The sequence below is a fragment of the Staurois parvus genome, unplaced genomic scaffold, assembly GCF_062004578.1.
Source record: "Staurois parvus isolate SC_StPar_1 unplaced genomic scaffold, SC_StPar_1.0 ptg000019l, whole genome shotgun sequence".
In the NCBI taxonomy this organism is placed as follows: Eukaryota; Metazoa; Chordata; class Amphibia; order Anura; family Ranidae; genus Staurois; species Staurois parvus.
Window position 1 is genome coordinate 10,594,872 of NW_028317815.1, and position 18,846 is coordinate 10,613,717.

Sequence of the window (18,846 nt, forward strand, 5' to 3'; positions counted from 1 at the left end):
GCAGTTAGAGTAGGGGATAGCCAGACAGATTGAGGTAGAGAGTTCTGGAGGATGGGAGGGGCTCTGGCAAAGTCCTGGAGATGAGCATGGGAGGAGGAGACAATAGAACTTGAGAGCTGGAGGTCAAGAGAACCTCTACCAGGACACATAACAGCATTACTGAATTCAATTATGGAATTGTATTGCCTCTTTTCTTTTATAATTACTACATAGCTGCATTAGTTTAGATGTTGCAACCTGCATGGTAAGTGCTAAGTCTGAAATTGTATATTTTAGGTTTTAAGACTTTTCTATCTCATCGCTGCTATGAAGGGACAGTGTCTTTCCAACCAGCAAAGTGGGCAGTAGGATCCCCAAGGGATAAAGTCTGTTGCACATCTGGGTACGTTGCTTTATTTGTTGAGGTATATATTTACTTCATTTATGACAACTTGTTGCATTTACAAGAAGAGAGTAGAGTTTTTTTGCTTATGCAGTTTCTAAAATGTCATATGTGGTTTTATCAGAAAGTGTAAAGTAATTGTTTCCTCACTTAGGTTTGTATTTGTTTTATTCTGATAGGTGCTACATTTGCAGGCAAAGTAGCAAGCAGCTGGAGGCGCAGCAGAGAGCAGAGACCTGTGGGTTACAACACAATGGTGAGATTATGTTAATTAAAAGATAATTGATAACTCTCTGTGGTTAAAATTATTTTAATGCTTGGATAAATATCTGTTTTGCGGTCCAGGTCTAGGGATATCTAGTCTAGGGTCAAACAAAACACAGTCAGCAGTGCTAAATGTTATAATGATTGGGATCTGTTTTATTCTCTCCGTTTTACTTTATTCTTTGTCTAACACAATTGCTTTTATATAAGCAGTATTTAAGAAAACGCACACATAGCATACTGGTGTTTAAAATATGGATCAAAATAATGGACAAGAAGCTGTTAGTGTACTGCTTTCTTTCAATGCTTTTTTTTCTTCTACATTTTCTATAAATGTATTATATCTTGGAGAATAGGCAAGATTTTTATGTTTAGACTCGACCTCAAGGAGTCCCTCTACTTGTGTTTTTCTTTTTTTCCTGTATGCTTGTGGGCAAGCAGATTGTGTCAGAGACAGCATACATTATAGTACTGTTCAGAAACTCCAAGAAAATGGACAGGTAAAGATGACTGGCAACTTTTTTGTTTGTTTTTTATTTTAACCCAAGTTGTGTTCTTTTACTGACAATTGGTCAATATCTGCCTTAGCTGGGAGTAACATTTTGGCCGTCTTTAGAGAAGCTGATAGACATGCATCCTGGTCTTGTATGACTTTGAGTGGCACTTTGATTTGGTGTGGTCGTATTATAGTAGGGGAACAGTATGACATTGTAGATATTGTTCAGTGGAGTACAGCATGAATACTTAGCAGATTGCATCTTCTGACCTTTTCTTTTTTTTTTTTTTTTTTTTTATGGAATGTATTGGAATCAACAGTAGAAATCTCTCACATCCTATCATGTATCTATTTTAACTGTCTAATACTTTATATCTGATGGCCGAGATCAAATTAGAAGGCAATTGCTACTTAATGACCCTCCTACTAAATTATGTGTCCCTATTTCTCTGATACTCCCCTATATTTTAGAATCACTAGCTCACTCACTACCTTGATACTCCCATGACTTTAAAGCTTCAGCTTAACCTCTTTTCTCTGCAGTTAGTGGATGTGAACTGCCAGCTGACAACACCTTGGAACTATGTAAACTGGTGGGATGACATTGCTGCCCTATGGGTTAAGGCAGTGTTTCTCAACCGTTTTTCAGGCAAGGTGTCTTGGACTCGGTCACTTACAGACCATTTACCGTGATCTACCAGTGAGCCAAATTAATATGAGAATACGTGCACGTGGAAGTAAGACACTGACACTTCGCAGTTTGCCAACTTCCTAAAATTCTGTTTTATTGAGGAACTAACAGTATCATTTATAGGGCATATGATGCAGGCAAAGCATATACATTGATTGGATGAAAAGTCCACTGGGTTTCTGCGTGTTCTTCCATCCTTGTTGATATCTTCCAATCATTGTCCCCAAAAAGACTCATTCCCTTTTATGGGGGTTGTTTACATTAAAAGATACTTTTCTCCTAATGAGTCACCAAGGGTGAGACTCTGGATGAAGGCGCCATCTTAATTATCATCATTGTTCTGTCAACCTATATCTGATTGTTTACTTAAAAGAGTAAGGAATTTTTAAAGAGCAAGAAACATAAGTAGCAAGACTATAAAATGATCATTTTACTGATCATCTAATAAAATGTGGACTGTCTATCACAATCCACTACAATCCCCCCTTAAAATGGCTATTTTATTCCTGACTGTCCCTATGTCTTCTGATGTCCTAACTGCCTGGTGGCCCTCCCTCTGGAACTCTTTTAAGACGCATATAGAGCCCCTGAGTGGCTAATCCATCCCTAGAGTCTCGATACATCCTGAGAAGGCCACAGTCAAGCACTGTCTTTCCCTGCTTATAGTTGTCTGTTAGGGGGGGGAAATTTGTAGCATTCCCTTTTTTTTTTTATAAATCTGAAATATGATGATCAGGGGCCATGGTCTGTAAGGGTGTATAGGATTCCCTTTCTTCACGGGGGAATTCAACATTGTTACAGTTCAGGAATGTAGGGGAGATCTCGTTCACAGCTTTCCCTATTAGCCTCTTAATGCAAGGGATCACACAGCAGGAGACTATTGCCATTAGAATGATAATACCCAGGATAACCACCCCTGCTTGGGCGAGGGCTTTTTGCCAGCCACTCAGCCATCCAAACCACTGATCCCAGGGATGTGTAATACCAGAGTTTTCCTTAAGTTCATTTGACAGGTCCTCCAACCTCTTGATGGCCAGTGTCACCTTCCCATTTGGGCCTGTGTTATCTGGGATATACGTACAGCAGGTCATGATCTTTGGTATCATTTTACAAACCCCTCCTTTTTCAGCAAATAACATATCGAGTGTCATACGATTTTGAAAGACCATGTTAGAAGTAGCCTCCAACTGCTCTGCTATCCCCTTTAAGGCATCTCGTGTGTAGTTTGCAAACCGTTGTTGATTATAGTAGATGTAGTTTATCCAATCTACATTCTTGTTCTCAGTGATGAAGAGGAATAGGGATTCAAATCCTGCGGCCACCTGGTCTCTGGCCTTGAATTCATCGGGTACCCCCCTTGGGACTCCTATCGCATATATATAGACATGGGGGTCAAAACTCCCTTGCGGGGCACTTCGTTTGTGCTTGGTTGCATGGGGGGGTTTGGGAGGCCCCTTAAGTAATGGATCTGAGAGGATGTGCAATGGCATTATGGCATGGAGGCGTGGGGATTGGGAGAAGGGAGAGAATGATTAAGGGGGTCCAACCACTCTTTTGAAAGGTATATATCTTTCAGTTGGAACTCACAATGGTGGATTGTGCCACCTCTGGGGTATAACACCCCTAGAAGGTAAGTTCCCTGATCTCCCGGACTCTCTATGGTCAGAGTAAGGGGGATGGCTACAGTGAATTGCTTGTTCATTTTTGTGGATCACCTATCTACCTTAGGGGTGGTAAGTGAGTGTCATTCGGGAAATTAGAGATTTTCCATACTGGTCTTTCCGCTCTACTGCACTTTGTGGCTTATACCCCCAAACTGGTCTCGTGTTCCATCCCACTGATCCCCAGTAGCCACAATCTGCTCCCCAATAATTATCTGTAACACATATATATATTGTGGAGGCAATGGGGACAGGTGTGTTCTTGCACAGGCTATGATTGAAGAAAAATGTTGCTACTTGTGTGTTGGATGAATTATACCAAAACTGGGTGGAGTCACCCTTGTGAGTGATGGCCACCTGTTGGCCCCCTCCCATTTCCACCAAAAAAGGATATGCAACACAATCATTGTGGTGTGGGTGACACAAATAGGGCCTCGTCCTCTGGAGCTGGAACCTTCTTGCAATGTGAGGCGTGTATCCAGGTGGACTGAAGTGGCAGTTACCAGGAGCACCTGGAAAGGACCGTTATATCTGGGTTCCAATGTATGTTTTCGCAGAAACTTTTTGACCAAGACCCAGTCTCCAGGTTGTAAAGTGTGTGTTCCTATGTCCGCCTCAGGATCTGGAATGGAGGAGAATACTTGCACATGGATATTATTCAACTCACGTGTCAAAGATATCACATACTTTGTCAATGAGTCAAACTGCAACTGTAATTGTTGAGGATAGTAGGTACCCAGTCTAGGGGCGGACCCAAACAAAATCTCATAGGGAGACAACCCATGACTTCCCCTTGGTGTGTATCTAACACTGAAAAAAACAATAGGCAAGCTGTCTGGCCATCCCATGCCTACCTCTTGGGCCATTTTTAACATTCTTGACTTCAGGACCCCATTCAGGCGCTCTACCTTCCCACTACTCTGGGGATGATAGGGTGTGTGAAACGCAAGTGTGACCCCCAGAGCCCCCCAGATCTCTTTTGTGACATTGGCAGTAAAAGCCGGTCCCTGATCGCTTTCAACCACCTCAGGCACTCCATATCTACAGACTATCTCCGTGAGCAGCTTCTTGGCAGTGGTTCTTGCGATCTGGTTGGTTACTGCGAACGCCTCTGGCCATCCTGAGAACATATCCACCACCACTAGGGCATATTCAAATCGTCCACTTTTTGGCATCTGGATATGATTTATCTGGACCCTCTGAAATGGATATAGTGCCCTGGCCAGATGTTTGCTTGGAGGTTTCTCAGGTCTTCCAGGATTGCACTTGGCACATACAACACAAGACTTACAGAATCTGTCTGTGTAAGCCGTAATTCCGGGTGCCACATAGTATTTACTGATCAAAGAGTTCATTAGCATCTTGGACAGATGTGATGCTCCATGTGCCCACTGCACTGTTGCCGGATATAAGGATCTGGGAAGCAAAACCTTCTTCCCCACCACCCACAATCCTTTGTCCTCAACTGCTCCTTTCTGCATCCATTCCTTCCTTTCTTCTTCTGAAGCATTATCCTGGGCTTCCTGGAGTTGGTTGTCCTTGGGCTGATGAATTAGCACAGGCATCACCTCACTGCACATCTCTTCATCCTCTTCCTGCTCCCTGACCGCAGCTTGCTTAGCAGCCATGTCTGCCAGATGATTTCCTTTTGCTTCCATAGTGGTCAATTTACCATGGGCCTTCACCTTCAATATGGCCACTTGGGCTGGTAGTAAGAGTGCTTCCATAAGGCGGTTGATCGCCTTTCCATGCTTTACAGGAGTCCCAGCTGCCATGAGAAAGCCCCTCATTTTCCAGATTAGGCCAAATTCAAATGCAACTCCCAGTGCATATCTGGAGTCCGTGTAAATGTTAGCTGTCTGTCCTTTTGTTAATTCACAGGCTTTGGTGAGGGCCCTTAGTTCAGCTTCTTGTGCAGACATAAAAGGTGGAAGAGGTCTAGCTTGCAGTACCATTGTGTCGGTAGTCACAGCATATCCAGTGTGGTAGGTGCCAGCATTATCTGCAAAGCGGGATCCATCCACAAAGAGTATTAGGTCAGGATTTGATAGGGGCGTATCATGGACTGTTGGTAGGTGTGTAGTTTCTGCCTGCATAAGTTCCAAACAGTCATGTATCACATCCTCTGGTGCCATGTCTTTGGTGTTTTCTTCTGCTTCGTCTACCCCCCCCCCCCCCGGAAGAGGGAGAAGAGTTGCAGGGTTTATCTGGGTGCATCTTTCCAGGGTAACATGATCAGGTAAAAGAAGGGAGCCTTGCAGTCGCAGATGCCTGGCGGCAGATAGATGTTTTGGTTGGGTTTGGTTCAGTATTGCGGTAATGTCATGGGGGGCCAGAAGTGTGAGTGGATGTCCTAAGACCAAACCTGCCGTTTTATCCAGAAGAAGATGAGCAGCAAAAACAGCCCTCAGACAGGAGGGACCACCTCGTGCAACCGGGTCTAGCCTGCAGGAGTAATAACCCAGAGGCCAGAGGCGACCCCCATGGCGTTGTGCCAGAAATCCTGTTGCATGACCCTGTCTCTCAGTCACAAAAAGTTTGAAGGGCTCATCATAATCTGGTAGACCTAATGCAGGTGCAGTGGAGATGGCTTTTTTCAGGCGATGGAAATCAAGTACAGCTTCTTCTGTCAGGGAAAAGTGTTCAGATTTCAGGGCATCATAAAGGGATTGCATCAAGATGGAGGCTTCTGGGATCCAGGAACGACAATAGGAAACCAACCCTAGAAAAGCATGCAGGGTTTTTGGTCCCTGAGGTATTGGGACATTCTGGATAGCCCGTACTCTATCCGGCGTGAGGTGACGAGTGGCTTGGGAACTGCAATGTCCCAAGAAAATGACAGAAGTTTGGCACCACTGTAACATGTCCTTAGAAACCTTGCAGCCCTGTTCAGCCAGGTGGTGGAGGAGGCTCAGAGAGGCGATTTTTCCTTCAGAATGGTTGGTGGCACATAGGAGCAAGTCATCCACATATTGGAGCACTATGACTTCCGGGTGTGACTGTTGCCAGGTGCTGAGGATAGTTGTCATGGCCTTTGTAAATTGGCTTGGAGAATTTTGGGCCCCTTGGGGCATAACTCTCCAGGTATACTGTCGGCCAGCATGGGTAAAGGCGAAGAGATACATGCAGGTTGGGTCCAGCGGAACACTGAAGAAGGCATTTGCCAAGTCAATAACTGTGAACACTTGGGCTGTGGGAGGTACCCCTGCAAGCAGGGTGTGGGTGTTTGGTACAATGGGGGTTTCCAAAATAGTTGCCTCATTGACTGCTCTCAGATCTTGAACCATGCGATATTTGGTGGGCTCACCCTTTGGAGTTCTTTTCTTCGCTGGGAAAAGGGGTGTATTGCATGGGGACACACGGGGAATTAATGCCCCATTTTCCAGAAGTATATTGACTTGTTTGGAGATGGCGTCCATCTGGGCTTGCTTCAGAGGGTATTGAGGCTTCTGTGGCAATGGTGCTCCAGGCTTAAGCTGGACTAACACTGTAGTAACTTTCAGATGGCCAATATCCTCAGGTCCGGTGGACCAAAGAGTGGCAGCTCCTGTAAGGCCTGTTCTACATGGTCTGGCAAGGGGTGGCCTGAAACTTCCGGAGGATGTCCCTCAATGGAACAGTGACCTTTGCTAGGGGCCCACTAGCACCATATCCATGAGAAGAAACTGTCATAAGGGGAGTGGACACAGGCTTGCCCCTGTCCTATTGGAGAAGGTTCAAATGTTTTTGGGTAGGACCTGTGCGTGTTGGTCCTGGAAGCGGTAGAGGTGGTGGCATTGCAGACTCTTCCCACCCTGAGTTGTAGTCATTGAGTCGTTGTGAACGTCTGGGAGCTCTGCATTCCCTTCTGAAATGTCCTGGTTTTCCACAGTTGAAGCAAATAAGTGTTTTTTTCTAGAGACCTGCTCTCCAGCCGACAACATGAGTGGTGTCGGCTTCCGGGCCACCTGGGCGGTCTCCAGACCTTTTGCCACTAATAGCAGTATATCCAGGTGGAGGGTACGGTATTCTGGATGGGCAGTGATCAAACCCTTGCAAACAGACTCCTTTAGTCCTGATACAAATGCAGAGACCAGCATTTGAGTATGTACCTTGTTATGGACACTGAATCCTAGGTCTGTAAACACCTGTGTTAGTCTGGTATGGAACTTTTCCACCGACTCAGTCTTGTCTTGGGTAATGTCCTGCAATGTGGTGGCCTGGTCCGCCAGTCTCTCTCTGGCCCACTGCTGCAACTAGTCACAGAAAGAAATTCCCGAGGCATAAGTGGTGTCCTCATTTGGCTTTACTCTGGTGAGATCCTTTTCCATTATAGGCCAATATGCATCCCCAGCCTTGATCTCACACAGACTGACCAAATCCCTCCAGGCTGTGGAATAGGTCTTGTGGATCTGGGCTATGCGCCGGTAAAAAGGCATCGGGTGTTTCTCCGGATCTGGACTGCGGCCCTCCAGGGGTGGGTGGTCCCGTTGGGGGGCAGATGGAGCCGACATCATCTGCCTGTGTGACCTGGCGATCCGCCGTGGCCGCTGTCACTTCTTGAGCCCATCCTCTTCTGTCTGGCAGAAAGGTAGGGGTCACCACATCTGTGAAATTCCAGCCCGGCCATTCTGTGGGTGTCTTCAGTTCAACTTGGTCTGAAGCCTCTGTTAGTTTTGGTGGTGGTGGTACTACAGGCATTAGGGGTGTGTGGAGGGCCAAAGGTGGTTGGGAGCCAGAGACAGTAAGCACTGGGCAAAGGCTGGGCAAAGGGGGGGCAGCTGGCATGAGGTGTGTATGGTGTATCGGTGTACTAAGCCCAGAGTCAACATGGCTTCCGGTGGCCTCACTGGGCGCCGCCATCTTTGAAGAGGGCGGAAGGGGCGGGCCGGAGGCGGAAATGGAGGTGACTGAGTTGGAAGCATCGGATGTTGCATAGTCAGCTTCCTCCACCAGTTCACAAGCAAACGAACTGTTCTCTGGCTTTATAAGTTTCTGTCCCATTTTGTTTTACTTCCCTCCCGGGGACCCTAAGGTGGTCCCCAAAGCCGTCACTCTGTTCTGAAACAGCTGTGTCGTGAGACAGTGTAAGCGCAGCACTTCCCCCCCTGCTTCTCCTTCAGAGAGACTTCCCTATTTTTCAGCTCCACTGAGAGTAATGCACATTAACCCTATAAACCAATATATCAGGAGCTACGATTGTCACTGTACCACTACTTGTACTACTTTCACCAATCCCCACACTTTCGTGGTGTACACCAAACATTAATCCACATACACAGTGTGATCATGACAGTATTTCAGACACGCCTGTCTGGAGTAAAATGTTTTTTTTTCTTCTTAGTTTTCTTTTTCCCCCACAAGACCAATCCCTGGCTGTGGTTATTTCCCTCGAGCCACCATTCCTGCGACTACGAGTTCCCCTCGTCAGTCACCATTACTGCGACTGCGAGTTCCCGGCACCCTCTCTCAAATCGGGGTGTATCCTGTCCACTCCTGACGAGGAATATTTTGCCGTAATTCTCCCCTCCCTCACAGGTGCATCAACAACAACCCAACCAATCACACTGGTACACACACAGACAACACAAAAGACAAGACATATCACACTGGTAGATGACGTTACCCTGACAGGTGGGTTCAAAGGAGCCCCGGGCAAGTATACCTGTCACTTTGCTGATCAACGGACAGCCGTTCCCCTCGTCAGTCACCATTACTGCGACTGCGAGTTCCCGGCACCCTCTCTCAAATCGGGGTGTATCCTGTCCACTCCTGACGAGGAATATTTTGCCGTAATTCTCCCCTCCCTCACAGGTGCATCAACAACAACCCAACCAATCACACTGGTACACACACAGACAACACAAAAGACAAGACATATCACACTGGTAGATGACGTTACACTGACAGGTGGGTTCAAAGGAGCCCCGGGCAAGTATACCTGTCACTTTGCTGATCAACGGACAGCCAGATGGGTGAGTAGTCCCGCTGGGCAATTCCAGACTACGCAGGTAAGGAATTATTAGACATAAAAATTCACTTACCGCTTTCGGAGGTGATCAGTCTCCGGTGGTCTGGAATGCTCCACGGTCCCCCTCATCCACTCTGGGTTGGCCGATCCCGTGTTCAGAACCTGGGCCCCAAGTTGGGCGCCAAATGTCTTGGACTCGGTCACTTACAGACCATTTACCGTGATCTACCAGTGAGCCAAATTAATATGAGAATACGTGCACGTGGAAGTAAGACACTGACACTTCGCAGTTTGCCAACTTCCTAAAATTCTGTTTTATTGAGGAACTAACAGTATCATTTATAGGGCATATGATGCAGGCAAAGCATATACATTGATTGGGTGAAAAGTCCACTGGGTTTCTGCGTGTTCTTTCATCTGTGTTGATATCTTCCAATCATTGTCCCCAAAGAGACTGATTCCCTTTTATGGGGGTTGTTTACATTAAAAGATACTTTTCTCCTAATGAGTCACCAAGGGTGAGACTCTGGATGAAGGCGCCATCTTAATTATCATCATTGTTCTGTCAACCTATATCTGATTGTTTACTTAAAAGAGTAAGGAATTTTTAAAGAGCAAGAAACATAAAGTAGCAAGACTATAAAATTGTCATTTTACTGATCATCTAATAAAATGTGGACTGTCTATCACAATCCACTACAAAGGCACCCTTTAAAATTCTGCAATTAGGCACCCCATTCTGAAATGTAAAAAACTAAACAAACACTTTTACAACACAGCAAAATCCACACACGGACTCCCAATGTTAGAGGTGATTTATTCTTTCAATGCGAATATACCTTTGCACAATGGTACTGACTGGTATTCCTATGTTTCCCTCCTCCCTCTGTTTCTCTGCCTCATTCAGCTAATATGACCCCAATGCTGATGGAGCGGGTGCTGTCCATGCTCGAGTAGCAGTGCGCTTTCTGAATGGTCTCGTAGCCTTCTGGGACGTGTCCCAGAAGACAAGGAGAGGGTGGGGGGGGGGGGGGAGGACAGCTTCCACTTCTGATCTCCTAGGCGATCGTAGCGGAAATGGGAGCCGGTACCTGTGAAAATCGGGTACCCACTCCAAAACCATGGCCCCTCCTCCGTCACCCACCAAAAATAAAAATAATCATTGTAAGCACCCCTGTTGAATGGTTTTATCATTCCTGTAACTAATACATCTGGAAGAGAGCTTGTTGTTTTGAAAAAATAGACTTGCTGGCCAGATCACAAGATGAAAATTGAAGAAAGTCTAAAAAATAAAACTAATGTAGACACCACATACAGTGGATATAAAAAGTCTACACACCCCTGTTAAAATGTCAGGTTTCTGTAATGTAAAAGAATGAGACATAAATTATTTCAGAACTTTTTCCACCTTTAATGTGACCCATAAACTGTATAACACTGTGCAACAGTTGAACAATAAACTGAAATCTTTTTGGTGGAGGAAGGTAAAAATAAAAAACTAAAATATGGTTGCATAAGTGTGCACACCCTTAAACTAATACATTGTTGAAGCATCTTTTGATTTTATTCCAGCACTCAGTCTTTTTGGGTATGAGTCTATCAGCATGGCACATCTTGACTTTGCAATATTTGCCCACTCTTCCTTGCAAAAACACTCCAAATCTGTCAGATTGTGAGGGCATATCCTGTGCACAGCCCTCTTCAGATCACCCCACAGATTCCTCTTCAGATCACCCCACAGATTTTCGATCAGATTCCAAAACTTTAATCTTCTTTTGGTGATTTGAATGTATGCTTTGGGTCGTTGTCATGCTGAAAGATGAAGTTCCTCTTCATGTTCAGCTTTCTAGCAGAAACCTGAAGATTTTCTGCCAGTATTGACTGGTATTTGAAACTGTTCATAATTCCCTCTACCTTGACTAAGGCCCCAGTTCCAGATGAAGAAAAACAACCCCAAAGCATGATGCTGCCACCACCATGCTTCACTGTGGGTATGGTGTATCTTTTGGAATTATGGCCAAAAAGTTCAACTTTGGTTTCATCAGACCATAACACATTTTCCCATATGCTTTTGGGAGACTTCAGATGAGTTTTTGCAAAATTCTGCCAGGCTTGGATGTTTTTTTTCATAAGAAAAGGCTTCCATCCTGCCACTCTACCCCATATCCCAGACATATGAAGAATACGGGAGATTGTTGTCACATGTACCACACAGCCAATACCTGCCAGATTTTCCTGCAGCTCCTTTAATATTGTTGTAGGTCTCTTGGCAGCCTCCCAGACCAGTTTTCTTCTCGTCTTTTCATCAATTTTGGAGGGACGTCCAGTTCTTGGTAATGTCACTGTTGTGCCATATTTTCTCCACTTGATTACTGTCTTCACTGTGTTCCATGGTATATCTAATGCCTTGGAAATTCTTTTGTACCCTTCTCCTGACTGATACCTTTTAACATTGAGATCCCTCTGTAGCTTTAGAAGCTCTCTGTGGACCATGGCTTTTGCTGTAGGATGCGACTAAGAAAATGTCAGGAAAGACCTACTAGAAAGCTGAACATTATTTGGGGTTAATCAGAGGCACTTTAACCACTTGCCTTCCAGGCACTTATACCCCCTTCCTTACCAGCTCAATTTTAAGCTTTCAGCGCTGTCACACTTTGAATGACAATTGCCCGGTCATGCAACATTGTACTCATATGAAATTTTTATCATTTTTTTCCCACATATACAGCTTTCTTTGTTTCTGTTATAAAATTTTGCAAACAGGTAATTTTTCTCCTTCACTGATGTGCGTTGATTAGGCAGCACTGAGGGGGCACAGATAGGTGGCACTGGTGGGCACTGACGGGTGGCACCGATCATCAAGGCACTGATCATCAGTGCCCTGATGATAGGTACTGATCCTTGCTCTGACAACTGCTAGTTCTTGGCAGTACTTTCCTCACGCTCTGACAGCGTGAGGAATCTGCAGGCAAGAACCAGCAATTGCATTTCCCGGTAATCAGCGTGTCATTGGACATGGCTGATCACGTGGTAAAAGGCCACTCTGATTGGCCTTTTACCACATCACGTGATCAGCTGTGTCCTTAGGACACAGCGATCACGGAGATTGCCGGGGGCGCGCAGTAGAGCACATTCTGGGAGGACGTTATATGACAGCCTCCCAGAACTGGACGTCCGCAGTGCAGCCGTCATTCGGCTACCTGCGGTCGGTAACTAGTTAAATGATGGCAAGTGTGTACTGACTCCTATTTAACATGACTTTGAATGTGATTGCTTAATTCTGAACACAGCTACATCCCCAGTTATAGGAGGGTGTGCACACTTATGCAAGCACATTATTTACATTTTTTATGTTTTTTTCCCCCCCCAAAGATTTCAGTTTGTTTTTCAACTGAGTTCTACAGTTTATAGGTCACATTAAAGGTGGAAAAAGTTATGAATTATTTATTTTTGTCATTTTTTTTTTTACATCACAAAAACCTGACATTTTAACAGGGGTGTGTAGACTTTTTATATACACTGTATAATAATTGGTAAGCTGCAATAATATGTTTGCTTTTATGTTTAACATGGCTTTCAATTACATCACTCCATGCCTTGTATGTGTGCAAAGGTAAGAGGGCAATGTTGTATTGCTATTTTAAATATACACTATATTGCCAAAAGTATTAGGACACCCCTCCAAATCATTGGATTCAGGTGTTCCAATCACCTCCATGGTGACAGATGTATAAAGTCAAGCACCTAGGCATGCAGACTGCTTCTACAAACATTTGTGAAAGAATGGGTCACTCTTAGGAGCTCAGTGAATTCAAGCATGGTACCGTGATAGGTTGCCACCTGTGCAAGAAGTCCATCCGTGAAATTTCCTTGCTACTAAATATTCCATAGCCAACTGTTAGTGGTATTATAACAAAGTGGAAGCAACTGGGAACAACAGTAACTCAGCCATGAAATGGTAGGCCATGTAAAATGACAGAGTGGGGTCAGTGCATGCTGAAGCACACAGTGTGCAGAAGTCGCCAGCTGTCTGCAGAGTCAATAGCTAAAGACCTCCATACTTCATATGGCCTTCAACTAGCACAACAGTGGTTAGAGAGCTTCCATGGCTGAACAGCTGCATCCAATCCTTACATCACCAAGTGCAATGCTAAGCTTTGGATGCAGTGGTGTAAAGCATGCCGCCACTGGACTAGAACAGTAAAGACGTGTTCTCTGTAGTGACGAATCACACTTCTCTCTCTGGCAATACAATGGATGTGTCTGGGTTTGGCGGTTGCCAGGAGAATGGCACTTGTGTGACTGCATTGTGCCAAGTGTAAAGCGTACGTATATATACCACAGATGCTTCAGCTCGGAGAGTTTTTTCAATAAGACATTCAACAGAAAAAGTGCATTCTGTCTTAACCCATAATAACCATTAATCTCTTCTTACATCATCTATCTCCAATAACCTTAAATGTGTTAAATTTCTGTGGTTCTGTAAGTTAACCACATGCCGCCTAGCCACCGCATATAAACGGTGGCAGGGCGGCGCTCGTAGGCAAAAGCACGTTTTAAAACGTGTGCCTACAAAACAGGCAGGGGGCGCGCGCGAGGCACGCGCCCGCCCTACCTGTCCCGCGGGTGTCAGCAGCGGTGAACACTGAAACAGAGCAGGGCTGCATTGTTTACACACAGCCTGCTCTGTGACAGTTCGCTGCCAAGCTGCAGAGGGAGAATACAGTTTCTCTCCCTCGATCAGCTCCCCCCTCCCTCCCCCCCGTTTAGTACACACCCCCGCCCCTTAGTAAAACACTCCCCTCACACAGTGAACACTAAAAATGTTAACCCCTTCCTCCCCAGTGACATTAGTACAGTTTCAGTGGGTTTTTTTCACTGATCACTGTATTGGTGTCACTGGGGATGTCAGTGACCCCAAGTCAGCTCCCCCCCAGTGTCAAAATGTCCGCCTCAGTCCCGCCATAAGTCGCTGGTTGCCGTCATATGTCGCTGATTGCCGCTATATGTCGCTGATCGGCGCCATTATTAGTATAAATAAAAATTAAAAATCCCAGTATCTTTCCCGCCATTTGTAAACGCTATAACTTTCACGTAAACCAATTAATTTACACGTTTTGGGTTTTTTTTTTAGCAAAAACATGTCGCAGAATGCATTTTGGCAGAAATTTATGACTAAATTTGATTTTTGCATTTTTTTTTTACTGGACATGTTTTATAGCAAAAAGTCCAAAATATTGTTTTCTTTTTCCTCAAAATTGTCAGTTTTTTTTTTTATAGCGCAAAAAATAAAAACCGCACAGGCAATCAAATACCACCGAAAGAAAGCTCAATTTGTGGGGGAAAAAAGGATGTAAATTTCATTTATGTACCGTATTGCATGACCGCGCAATTGTCCGTTAAACTAGCGCTGCGCTGTATAGCAGAAAAATGGCGTAAATTGCAGTATTTATACCATAGTTTGTAGACGCTATAACTTTCATACAAAGCAATCAATATACACTTATTGGGATTTTTTTTACCAAAAACATGTAGCGGAATACATTTTGGCCTAAATTTATAACCAACTTTGAGTTTACTAAATATTTTTTATAGCTGAAAGTAAAAAATATTGTTTTTCTTCAAAATTTTTGGCCTTTTTTTGTTTATAGCGTGAAAAATAAAAAACGCACAGGTGATCAAATACCACAGAAAGAAAGCTCTATTTGTGTGAAAAAAAGGACGTAAATTTCGTTTGGGTGCAGCATTGCATGACTGCGCAATTATCGGTTCAATTAGTGCAGCGCCGAGTAGCAAAAAGAAGCCTGGTCATTAAGGGGGGTAAATCCTCTGGAGCTCAAGTGGTTAAAACTATTTTGTTCTTTCTGTTTGCACTGTGTTTTGAATACTCTTGAAAGCATTGACATGAATATGTAACTGGCCACAGAGACTGTACCAAATCGCTGCCATTTTTATCATGAGCAAATTCTGCCATATTGGTAAAGGGCGATGATAAAAATGTCTGTCTGGCATATTTCATTTGAATATGCACTACCATTGGTCACAAAATGCAAGAAATGTAATTATTAAAAAAAAAAGCCCTCACCACTGCTGTACCGCATACATTAAAAAAGATCATTTGATAGTTACATTATTATTCATGACTGTGTCATAGTATTAAATCATTTTACAACAGGTTAAAATATTAAATTTTGAATCTCCTTTTTTATATCTGGTACTGATATTCCATGATGCTGTTGCTTTGAAATATTAAAAACAAAAAAAAATGCTAGTTGACCTAAGAATTAATAGCATAATAACCATTGTCAGCTGTGACTTTATTACTAGCTTACATGTAAGCGGTAGGAATTTAACTTTTCTACATTAGTGGTAGTATACATATTGGTAGCCCTTTGCTGTAACAGATGGGTAGGAAATGATCTATTATCTAAAATCTCTTATTACAGCACAGGTGGAAGTCGCATAAATAGCTTATCTAGTGGCAAGGAGAAAATATTGGTCTGCAGTACGTTTATTCACCTTTTTGAGATGTTGTGTTACCAACCGTTGGTGTAGGTCTGTAGCTGTTTATTTGAACATGCGTTACACATTATTAACCCCATCTTCTGCTGCCTTTGACAAGGTTAATATGAACAAAGACTAATGGATTTATAGTATTTGGCAGGTTTGCTCTGGCTGATTTACCCAGATGTCTGAGGAAACAAAAGGCAATTATGGTATTGGCAGTTATGTTGTACTGCTATATTTTGGCAAGGGTAGAGTTAGGACTTCTTGCATATAGTACAGCCAACCTGAAGTTTGAAGAGCCAAAATAAACACATCATAGATTCATATTTGTTGCTGTTTTTTACTGGTCTGGGTCAGTGTGATTTCTTTGTATAGATTAATGGTTACTGTCCTTATCTTTTTAGTTTGATATTGTTTATCACATTTTTGCTTTATATGTCTGTAAAAACCTACTATGTATTACAAAAAGAAAGGCTCTGTGGAAGTAGGACCACCATAAAAGGTGTGTGATCTCATGATTTATCTTTTTTCCACTACAAACTTTCCTATGTATTCCATATTACATGTCACAAGCCCAACCTGCACCCAGTGTTTTAAATTTGTGTTTCATAAGTGGACAGATTTGTGTTAGGCTAGGTTCACACTGCTGCAGCCCCAAAGGCGTGCAATTTGCATGTGACTTCTGTGGTTTAACATTGCTGTCTGTAGCACTCAAGTTGCACCCAAGTCCCAGAAAAGTTGCTGCGACTTGAGTCATATTAAGATGTCACCCATTAAAATGAATGTGTTTTGTGTCACAAGTCACATGATTCACAGTAGTGTGAACCTGAGCTTAGATCTAATACCAGTATTTGCTTTAACAGTCTTTTGCTATGTAATGTACAGCGCTGAGTGAACTATTGGCGCTTTATAAATACTGTATAATAATAATCAAAATGTTGATGTGATACCTTCTATGATTTATATCATGCCTTTTCATATATTTCTAATCTGAGTAAATCTAATTTATTTATGTGCAGGGGAATAACAGATCGTATTGCAGAAGAGGAAGGTGAAGGGGTTGACAAGGGTCGGTATATGCAGGAGAGGAGTGTGGATGGTATGAGAGGGGGCAGTATGTGCAGGAGAGGGATGCAGAGGGTATGATGGGGCAGCATGGTACCCTCTGCTCCAGAAGTGGCAGGTAAGATGGTCATGCTATTATACTCTCCACATTACTCTTCTGAAGTACCTGCAGGAGAGGAGTGCAGAAGATGACAGCAGGGTAGTAAGTGTAGGAGAGATGTGTAATGGTGGACATTGTAAAGGAGAGGAGTATGAATGGTATGACAGAGGGCTGTATGCACATTAGAAGAGTGTGGGAGGTATTACAGCAGGTAGAATGTGCAGGAGAGGAGTGTGACAGGGTATGGCATGAATTTAAATACATGTGGTTTGAGTGTATTGGATGCCTGCAGGTATTTGACCAGGATCCTCATATACTGTATGTGCTTCAGATAAGACCCCATGTTACTATTCTTTTGTGAGCAGTTTTCATCTCCCAGAACAGGGTCAAAGCCTGCAGTATTAATGAAAGCTATGGTTTGTGAGACAAGCATTTACTCAAATCGTATGTTTGACAACAATGTACAGCAGCAGGACATTAATTTATTTTGGTGCAAAGAAAAGAGACATTTTCTGGTACAGAATGCCAGTCGATTTCTTCATGTCTTTCCAAGCGTGGACCTAGTGGTAGAGTACTACTAGTGAATTACAGTAAGATGGATCTGTAAACACGTTGAACAACCACCAGGTTTTCACTGACCTGAAGATAGATATGAATGTAGTACCTTTGACTGGACATGGATCTGTACTCTTTCAGCCCACCAAATCAGCTGTGAACAAGGATTCAATCAGCTGTGAATGTCATTCTTTTGCCTGACTGCCTTTTTTCCCTGTCATTATCTTTTTGTTTTAGGTAAGCAGAAAGTAACCAGAAACCTATTTATTTCACTGTAGTGATTACTTTGATTCAGTGCTTCAATAAGGAAGTTAATTAGCGCTTAAGCATATGTCAATGCAGTAGCTGGCTCTACTTAAATAATTGCAGCATGTATTATGAAATGAGGCAGTATGCAAAATAAGAATTATGTACCTTTTAAATAAACTGTTCAAAATGTTTACTGTGTAGTGCATTTATTGGAAAAACAAGGTATTCCACGTACAAAAAATGTTGTCCAACAGACTGCTAAGTTACCAGCTTTAAACTGAAGTTCCAGTTTAAATTGGCTAAATACACCCCAAGTGCAGCAAAACAAAAGATGTGCAAATTTGTTTTCTTTAAATCGGCCACAGCTTGAGTTGAAAATCCCATGTGTTACCAGCTTACTGCAGAGTGAGACCCTTGCTTTGTGGAGAAGCTTTAATTTTTTTGCAGTGGTCCAACATATCTCCTGCTGATTAGACGTCAGGCTTCTGCGATGAGACCAATGCTTCTCCACAGAAAGCAAGGGTTCTGTTCCATAGCTGTAAGCAGGGGCTAGACTTTTCCACTCAGGTTGTAGCTGCTTTTAAACGCTGCTCTAACCACTTGCCTACCAGGAACTTATACCCCCTTATTTACCAGGCCAATTTTCAGCTTTCAGCGCTGCCGCACTTTGATTGACAATTGCACGGTCATGCAACATTGTACCCATATGAAATTTTGATAATTTTTTTCTCACAAATAGAGCTTTCTTTTGGTGGTATTTAATCGCCACTGGGCGCTTTACTTTTTGCGCTATAAATAAAAAAGTTCAAAAAATTTGAAAAAAAAAAAAGTTTTTTGGTTTCTATTATAAAATTTTTCAAACAGGCATTTTTTCTCCTTCACTGATGTGCGTTGATGAGGCAGCACTGATGGGCACTGATAGGCAG

The 18,846-nt window shown here is 43.4% G+C and overlaps 1 protein-coding gene across 1 annotated transcript in view; it reads left to right on the plus strand.

Moving 5' to 3' along the window:
* Positions 1-18,846, plus strand: part of CERK (ceramide kinase) — a 117,274-nt gene that overhangs the window by 88,061 nt on the left and 10,367 nt on the right. The window contains exons 10-11 of the mRNA XM_089684800.1: positions 277-382; positions 562-638. Of these exons, the coding sequence (XP_089540926.1) occupies positions 277-382; positions 562-638 (183 nt within the window). The remainder of the gene's footprint in view (positions 1-276; positions 383-561; positions 639-18,846) is intronic.